We start from the raw sequence: 9,137 nt of genomic DNA on the forward strand, positions 1-9,137 counted from the left end.
GTGCCTGACAGTTACTTTTAGGTTGCTTTTCAACAGCTTTGCAGAAACTATCTACTAAAAATCACCGGAATACTTCTGATTGCATTTGATTTCCAAAAGCATAGATGCCAACAGAATATCCTCCTGGCATCCACCCTGTCCAGGTCTAACTTTCCTTGCCATCAGTGCATGATGAGAGCAGAGCAGCTGGAAGCAGCTTGCTCACTTCACTGTCCATTATGCCTGACAAGCCTGTGATGAGTTTGCAATGAGGCTCCTTGGTGTGGCACCTCCCCTTCTCTCCTCCCCTGCCTGCAGCAATAAATTTGAGCGGGTCTCCATCCCTATCCCTGCCGAGGAGCACACAGGGATGGGGATGGAGAAGAGGTCCCGGAGCTCGTCCAGGGAGCCCCACAGAAGGCGCAGAGAGTCCCCGGCTGCGCGGGGCAAACGGGAGAAGAGGGAGAGCAGCAGAGAGGCTGGCAAAGGGAAGGGAGATGTGAAGCAGGAGAAGGCCAAGGAGACCAAGAGCACTGCTGGGAGCGATGGTAGGGTGCACACCTCCACCGTGGTGGACGTGGATGATGTGGTGTCTGAGGAAGAAATGGAGGCAATGGCGTTGCTGGATAGTGAGCAGCAAGAGGAAGGTATGGCTTAAAGAAGGGAAGGGGTTGGAAAACTCTGGGCTCTTTGGTGCTGCGTGGGTCTCAGTGTGACTCTGCTCTGGTGGGTGTCATCACACCCACCTTACACAGGCGTGGTTATCCTGAGGACAGGACATGGGAGACTCCAGCTAGCCTCCCAGCCAGCTTCTGCAGCCTTATTAGCACCATCCAGCAAAGCAGTGAACCTGGATACAAGCACTGACATTCCCAGCATCCTTCATGCTTCAGCCTGCTACTCCCCAGTTCTGTTCATGCTCTGGTCTCTTCCTTTCCTTGCTTGGCCTCCTTTGGGTGCATGGCATTGCCTTACTGGCAGCTCATAGCCCAAAGGACCTGGCTGCAGGGAAGAACTGCCCTTGAGGTGCACACTTCCCCTCACCTGCTGGATAACCTTTAAGAGCAGCTCCTCTCCACATGTTTGTTAGGCACATTCCCAGCCTGCTACAATAGAAGGGAGCATTGTGATCCTTTTGGCAATGTAACTGGGCCTGTTTGGTCCCAGCATCACCACAGGCATGGCAGATGTTCATTACAAGAGGCAGCACCTCTTGTGCCCTTCCCTGCTAGCCCCTCTGCTGCCCCAGAGTGCCACAAAGGTTCAGACTTGCTCCTGACTCCCTGGGAACAAGATTTTCACAGCTTCATCCTTCTGCCTCCATTACAGGGATTACAGCTACTGGGCAGTGCTTAGGTGCTCTAGTGACTACACAGATTCTTGGGATCTGAGGCTCCCTCAGGACCTGGTGGTTCTATAAAATATTTCAAAGGCAGAGGAGCAGGGATGGAAGGGTTGGAAGGGATTAAAAATGGGAAGGGTGCTAACTTCACAGTTGGAAGTCCTGATCCACTCTCTGGTTCCATGTGTTTTCATGCCATACCTGTCAGTTTTCCCCTCAGACAGGAGCACAACAAAGGGCAGCCAGAGGAAGATGTCCCACACTCACTTTGAGGAGATGTAGAAAGTAGTAATAATCTGGGCTGACCATGCCAGTCACCCTGGGGTGACTTCTTAGAACACAGGAAGATTTTACTGGCACCAGAGGCGTCATCCCACTGCATTAGGGAGCTGGGATGCAACTAAAATCCTATTCCAAAACAACCTGAAATACTCTGATAGAGAAGGGCACCTCAGGCTGTGCATGTTTAAAGTCTCTCTTATTTACAATCTTTGTCTTTAGCTCATCTTTCCAGATAAACTTCAGGGATGCCAGCTCAGCAGAGCTGCCCATTCCAAGCCTTTCAACCCTGCTTTGTAACCCCAATGCTTCAAGATAAAGTCTGCAACCATGGAGAAGCATGGCTCAACTTTTGTAACTAAAGCAGAGACAAAATCTGTCCATCCAGCCTTGCTACTCCTGGCAATGTGGAGCAGAGAGTGTTCCTTAACTCACCTCCAGAGAGAGCCAAGTGGTTCATTCACAATGAGTCCAGGCAGAGGACAGCAGTGAAGCTGATGTGTGCAGGCACTTGTCAGGCTCTCAGTATTTTGGGAGCAGTCCCATTCTAACACACTGTTGTTGGGTTTCTCCCTAGGTGTAAAGTCTCCTGGTCTGGGTGTCTGTGAGTGGCTTTTGACCATCTTCTCTTTCCTGTTCATCATACTGACCTTCCCCATTTCTGTCTGGTTCTGCATGAAGGTGAGAATTGCCATGGGGCCTCTCAGGCTTTGGTGTCTGATCTGGATGTCACACACTGATTTAGCCTGTGTTGGACATGAGCATAAAGGAGTTTTTGGTATAAGGCCCCTATTTATACATCTTCAACTCATTAATTTTGATTTGTCCTTTATCACATGTTGCTACAGCACAGGGGTCCAACCATTGCCTATCAAATATTCCTGCTGAAATACCAGCAGGACGGAAAACTTGCCATTTTTTTAAAACAAATTGCAAGTGTATTTAATTTCAGACACATCTCTCAGCCTACCTAGCCCAGACATGGCTCTATTACAGCAGCAGGGTAAATAGGCTTTAAATTCAAAATTTTAAGAGAGATTGATCTCTCAGTTAATAGCAGATTTTCCCTCTTCCTCTCATTTTTATTCAGGTTTATAGCATGGCTACAAGTAGGCACTTGTAGGCATTTTGATTCCCACTTCTCAGGAAATTTCACATTTGTCTTGTTATCAACAAGAATGTCAATATTACTGCTCAGCTCTTAGGATGAGCACTTTTGCCTTGGAGGGAAACAAACAATGTGAAACATTTTAACTTGGGTTATTTAAGTTTGGCCAGGCTATAAGGAAGCAAAATGCTGGATCCTCTTGGGAAACTCTGGGTGGGTCTACCATGGGCTGCTCTCACCAGATCTGTCCCAAGGGCTGCTGATATTCCAGGCTGACCAGCAGTTCTGGGCAAAGGATGAAGTGACTCAGTGACAGGTGATGCCTCAAGCACTGCAATCCTCCCTTTGCAGGGTTTTCCAGAATAAACTTCCTGCCGTGCTGGTGAGGCTGCTTTCCCCAGTCCCACTTCTTCCTCTCCAGCGTGGCTTTGTGTCCCTCTGCAGGTGGTGCGGGAGTATGAGAGAGCCATTGTTTTCCGGCTGGGGCACCTCCTTCCTGGCAGAGCCAAAGGACCCGGTGAGGTGTTTACTGAGCTCCCCCCAGCCCCTCTGCTCCTCTTCTGCATGCCTTAGCAGAGCTCACATGCTGGTGCCCTCCAAGCAGACATGGCCAGGCAGGAAATTTGATGGATTTTGTTCCCTGCCTTTTAAGGGCCAGTAGTTTCTGATGGTGTTTCCATCGCAGAAAGAGCCTGAAAAGTATTGCTGTTCTTTTGTATTTCTGCATGCTGAACCCTCTCCTGTTCTGCAAAACAGAAGAGGTAATTTTTGTGGTTCTGATGATGAACCTGCTGTCTTTCTCTTCCTCCCACAGGCCTTTTCTTTTTCCTTCCCTGTTTGGACACCTATCACAAGATAGACCTCCGCCTCAAAACTCTAGAGATCCCCTTCCATCAGGTATGGCTGACACACCCTCTCTATATTGATTTTGGAATGTTAAATCTTATGCTTCCAAGATGTTAAATCTTATTCCTCCTTGCAAAGAAAAATTTCAAAAAACGTCTCAAAGTAACCTCTAGTTTACCCAAGATCAGTACTGACTGAGCAGAGGCGGAAGCTACAAAGACAACCATTCAGCCATTCTTCATCATTCTCTCAGTTGTGCTTTTCTGTGCTACCTTAGAGCTGCCAGAACCAGCTCCATCTCCCCTAATGTCTTTACTTAGGTGGTGACCAAAGACATGGTTACTTTGGAGATAGATGCTGTCTGCTACTACCGGTTGGAAAACGCCTCTCTGCTCCTCACCACGCTGACCAGCATCTCCAGTGCCATCCAGCTGCTGGTGCAGACCACCAGCAAGCGCCTCCTGGCACACCAAGCCTTCTCTGAGCTTCTGCTGGAGAGGAAGAACATCAGCCAGGAGATAAAGGTGCTTCTGTGGGGAGGGAGAGGCAAAGCAAGGGGTGAATTGAGGCTCCAAAAGAAGCTCAGGTGGCCGGTCCCTCAGAGTCAGACAATGGTTTGAAGAAGGCTTCCACACTTGGAATCAGTGTGGGCTTCAGTTATCACCCCAAACCTCTGGGGTTCACACAAATGGGAAGTGAGGGCAGTAATTTTATTTCTGAGGGCCTTGCCCAGTAGCACACTGAACCTGATAAATCTGCCTTACAGTCCTGCAATTAAATCCCTGCCCTGTCTTGCTCCCTGTAAGGGGCCTAGGCCAGGGCTGCTGTTCTCCCCTTGCTCTAAAAATATTTGTCTTCATAGGTGGCTTTGGATGCGGTCACAGGCTGCTGGGGGATCAAAGTGGAGAGAATAGAAATGTAGGTAGGAAATGCTGGTGGAAGGGAATTGTCTCTCCCTTTGCAAGCACCTGTCCTGTGCTGCTTGCTGTTGCCTGCTCCTCTTCCTCCTCTGGCTCTGGCTCTCTCCCTGCAGGTGTTCTGCACAAGGTAGAGCCTCATCTCTTGCCTTCCTATTTTCCCTGCCCTCTTCAGCCTCTGCCTCATGTAAAATTTCCACATCTGTTCTTTCTCCTGCCCTGACAGCCAGAGCAGGATCCTTAGCTGGGATCTCATCAGCCTTTCACTGCTGCTGCAGGCAGAGTTTGCACCCAATTCTGGTAGCCCAAAAGGCACTGAACTCTCCATGTCACACTCTAGATCAAGGGCCTTGGGGGCTCAGCACTGGTAGGGATGGGCTCATCACACAAGTCTGTGCAGAAAGGGGGGACTCACTGATAACACAGAGAGGGACATGGAAGAGAGAGCCAAGCAGTGAATGAATAAATCTGTGAACAGAACATTCCTGTGCTGTCTTGAGAGCTGTTTCCTTGTGGAGTCTCTGCTGCCTCACAAAGAGTGAGCTTAAACTATGAGCCTCAGAGACACAAGGAGATCTCCTTGCTGGCTGCTGGTCACTAGAAAACCAGGCTGAAAGAGAAGGTTGGGAGTGGAGATAGAAGGCTAAAGTGAGACACACAAAGAGGGACACCCAGGGGCAAAGAATATGAACGAGCTGCTCTGCAGAGACTGACTGAGCCCATCCCAAGGCTCAGACTGACCATGCAGTGCTGCCAGGAGAGCCAGGAGCCCAGCTAATGCCTGTCTTTACTGCCACAGCAACAACGTGCAGCTGCCTGCTGAGCTCCGGCAGTCCCTGGCTGTGGAAGCAGAGGCCCAGAGACAGGCCAAAGTGCGGGTATGCCACCATCTGAACACTTCTCATCTCCTTCCAAAGCATTCCTCCTCCCTTTCCCACCTCTGCTTTGAGGTCCCTGTGTGTGCCACACAGGCACACAGCTCTGGGTTGAGATGTTTCCTTTAATTCCTGAGCAAGAGCTGAGTCTAACAAGGGGAGCTCAGTTGTGACCTCTGATGGGCCTGGTGAAAACATGCCAGACATGAGCTTCCAGACTTCTGGTAAAGCAAGAGGTTAGGACATGCTGTGATCTTCAAGGAGCAGGAATGTTATAATCACACTGACCCCAAAAATTTCATCATCCAACCTTCCTCTGTACCAAGCAGTCTGTGCCCTCTCACTCCCAGGCTCACAGAACCTTCCTTCTTCCCCTGCTTGGCAGGTGATTGCTGCAGAGGGGGAGAAGGCTGCTTCCGAGTCCCTGCGCATGGCAGCTGAGATCCTGTCCAGTGCTCCAGCTGCTGCTCAGCTCCGTTATCTCCATGCACTGCACTCCCTCACCACAGAGAAACCTGCTGCTTTCATCTTGCCCTTGCCTCTGGATGCCATGAACCTGGTCTCTCCTGCTACCCACAGCTCTCCAGCTGTGAGCAGCCTCCTTACAGACGCCACAAAGCTCGCAGAAAATCCAAAAGACAAGAAGGACTCACCCATGCTCTGAGAGAAATGGTTCCCACCTTGCTCCTGCTCAGAAAGGAGCAAGAAGGCTGGCCCACCATCAGGTTCTGACCTGGAGGCAGGAGGGAAAGCAGCACAGGCCTGCAATATAAAGTGGATTGTACACGGAAAAAGCCTCTACTTGTTTTGGAAAAGAAAAAATGTGGTGTGCAAGGAGCAGGCCTGGCAAGTGTGTGAGCAGGGGGTTGAGGGAAGTGGGATGTCATCCCTTCCCCTCCACAGAGCCAGATGCACCTTGACATGTTACAGCCTGGCTCCCAGGGTGTGATCCATCTTGCCCCATCACCTTGAAAGGAAGGACCAACCTTCCCCTATGTCCTTACATGCCTCCCATCCACAAACCAAACATCCAGGCAGGTGGGAGTGGGAGCACGACAATCCGTGGGGGAACAGCAGTCAGGCAGGGTGCTGGGTGCTGCCATCCTGTAAGGAGGGAAAGAGCTGGTTCCTTGTGGTGCCCTGGATATGGGATTTCAGTAACCACCCACATACATCCCCACAACCAAGGCGTTTAGCCCTAGTTCTGAAGGAGGATGAAAAGGAATCAGGGGGGAGAGGGCAGCCTTTAAATCTTGGTGCTTCCCTGCCGGGCACATCTGCTGTGCGGGGGAAAGGCTGTGCTGCTGCTCGCTTCCACAGGGTGGTGAGGCAGGACAACGTCTGAGCTCCTGGGCGCTTAAAAACATCAGGGTGAGGTGACCTGTTTAACAACGCCCCCTGGGCTGACAAGGGGAATCCGGCCCCGCTGGCTGAGAGCCTCGGGAGCGGTAACACCTTTGCCTGCCTGCAGCTGCCTTGGTAATTTTCACACACGGAGAACAGACAGAGTTCTCAAAAATCCTAGAAGCTACAAAACTCCTATGTATCTTTCCTGCCTACGGCTGTTTTAAATGGCCAGGAACCTACAGTCCTTTCCCTTGGCAAAAATCTGGAGCACTGTCAAAGGAAATATCCCTGCACTCAGATTTTCTGATCCTAGGGCCCTTTATGTGGACATCAGCTCTGCTCCTGCCCTTTTACTTGACCTACAGCATCTCCCCTTGCTTCAAAGCAGATCTCCCTGCACAGCCATTCCCAGCACCACTGTTCTGCTGTTGGTGTCCTGTACAGGTCAAGAGAGAGGGCACTTTCTTGCCTTTCTCTTAATTGCCCCACATTGTTGGTCATGATGCCCGTGCCTAGCAGGGGATACTCAGCCAGTCTCTCACTCTTGAATTTTCATTTATTCACAGCTCTTTGCCTGCTGGCAACTCTAACTGCTCCCATGACTGCTCCACAGTCTACAAATATTTGCCAGCATTTTTACAGCGAGGACACCTGGCCAACCAGCCCTCTTACAAGTGGCTGGGAAATGGGAAAAATCCACCTCTGAACTCGGCACAGACCACACAAGCACCTGACCTGCAGGTGTAACCTCCCACTTACATAGTTTGCCACTGTAACCCTCCCAGGGGAGGGGGCAGCAGGATCACTGTGGCTCCTGCTGGTGTGGCTGTGGTACATCCCAGTGATGTATCTGCTTATGGAAAATTAGCTCTGGGAAGTTGAACAGCTCTGGCATCTTCCACTGGGGAGCATGAGCCGTGCAGTTACTCCTCTAAAGCTGGTTCTGGTGATTTCTCATGCTGCTGGAATAAGCCCTTCTTTCCCAGACTCAAGGACATAAGGGCAGAAGGGCATAACACTACAGAGTGAGCTGCAGCCTATCCTTTCTCTGGACACTTCTTTGGCTGCATTTCTAACTCTGTGTAAAATGGTCCATCCCCACCAAGATTATTGGCACAGGAAAGACCAACAGCTTTACAGATAAAGTCTCAAAGGAACAACACTTAGCCCAAGAACTGATGTCAGGAGACACACAGCACTACGTCAGGGCACACCCATCACCCTGTTTGCACTTGTATCTGCAGAATGCAAGATACCAAAGCCAGGCATGGGTTTTTCAAACATGTCACTTTCTTACAGAAAGGCAAATTATAGCTAAGAGCATCCTCAGTTCCAAAAAGCATGCCTTGTTCCAGCAGGATCTTCTCTCTTTTACACGTACAGAGCCAGGAGAAATTGCCATTTTACCACCAGGAAATACTATGCTCAAAAGCCTTGCAGTAGGAAAACCTAGTTTAAAAATGTACTTAAGGATTAGTGATAGAAGAAGTTTCCAAGAGAGAATTTACTCTGAGGGAGTTGGCAGGTGCTGTCTGAGCCGATGTGATTCCTGACAGTTTCACTGCCTGCTCTTCCCAGCTGAGAATGGGTCAAATTGCAGTCATCCTAATTCTTGTACATCTTCCTCCTAATCAGTCAGACAGCTGGTAGCTGAATCATCTGAAGCTCAGAGGATGAAGAGGGTGCCCACTAACAGATACATAACCAGGCCATGCTGGCACTGAGGTAAAAAACCCCCTGGATGTGAGAGGGAAGAGGTGCAAACAACTTGCTTGCATGATCCAACAGGGATGAGACAGAATGAAATAAAGCAGCAAGAAGAGATTGATGAGTGCCAACAGCAGGGTCACAGGCAAGAGAGGTGTGTTGACTAGAAATTTGAAATAGCAATTGTTTTACAAGGATGAAAAAATACAGAACTGTAGGAGGAGGCAGAGGACAGGCAAGACACTTGTGGAAGTAGCAGAGGCAGGAAGAAGAACAGCATAAATGCCAAAATGGCAGAGACATATCAGGGTAGTAAGTAAGGAGTAACAGCAGCAGATCAGGGTGAAATGCTACTGGGAATGGGCACTAAGACACTACTCAGTCATTGCTGGTCTTCAGTGTTTGCTTTTTCTGAATCCCTTCTACCCAGAGGTAGAAGCTTTGGGGCTTGAGCAGGCCATGACGTCTGAGATATTTCTTGGAAATTTTTCAGGAAGAAAAAACAGCAAGCCAAAGCCATTAAAAATACAGCAGAGTTAAAATATGCCCAAGGTATCACATCCTTAACAAACAAGTTAGCCCCTCCTCCCATTTGAGGTCAAAGGGACGATACACTAAAGGACTAAGGGAAGAAATTTTAATTACCACTCTTTCTCCTTCTCCACATTTAAATCTTGTGGATCTAGTTAAGAAAAACACAAGGAAATGCTTTCATGCCTAATAAACTTGTGACCTAA

General features: G+C 49.5%; 1 protein-coding gene across 1 annotated transcript; it reads left to right on the forward strand.

Moving 5' to 3' along the window:
- Positions 1 to 349: 349 nt before the first annotated feature.
- Positions 350 to 6,010, forward strand: NPHS2 (NPHS2 stomatin family member, podocin). Its single transcript, XM_064719939.1, has 8 exons — positions 350 to 626; positions 2,178 to 2,281; positions 3,153 to 3,225; positions 3,523 to 3,605; positions 3,875 to 4,078; positions 4,417 to 4,472; positions 5,271 to 5,349; positions 5,732 to 6,010. The coding sequence occupies exons 1-8, from the start codon at positions 350 to 352 to the stop codon at positions 6,008 to 6,010; spliced, it is 1,155 nt and encodes a 384-aa protein (XP_064576009.1).
- The last annotated feature ends 3,127 nt before the right edge of the window (positions 6,011 to 9,137 follow it).

The sequence above is a fragment of the Zonotrichia leucophrys genome, chromosome 8, assembly GCF_028769735.1.
Source record: "Zonotrichia leucophrys gambelii isolate GWCS_2022_RI chromosome 8, RI_Zleu_2.0, whole genome shotgun sequence".
NCBI classification, from domain to species: Eukaryota; Metazoa; Chordata; class Aves; order Passeriformes; family Passerellidae; genus Zonotrichia; species Zonotrichia leucophrys.

Bases quoted from the DNA above. Each gene is read 5' to 3' on its own strand.
- NPHS2 (XM_064719939.1), top strand. From the start codon at position 350: ATGGGGATGGAGAAGAGGTCCCGGAGCTCGTCCAGGGAGCCCCACAGA. The intron at 3,226-3,522 runs GTGAGGTGTTTA...TTCCTCCCACAG, and splicing joins TGGCAGAGCCAAAGGACCCG to GCCTTTTCTTTTTCCTTCCC. The intron at 4,079-4,416 runs GTGCTTCTGTGG...TTGTCTTCATAG, and splicing joins ACATCAGCCAGGAGATAAAG to GTGGCTTTGGATGCGGTCAC.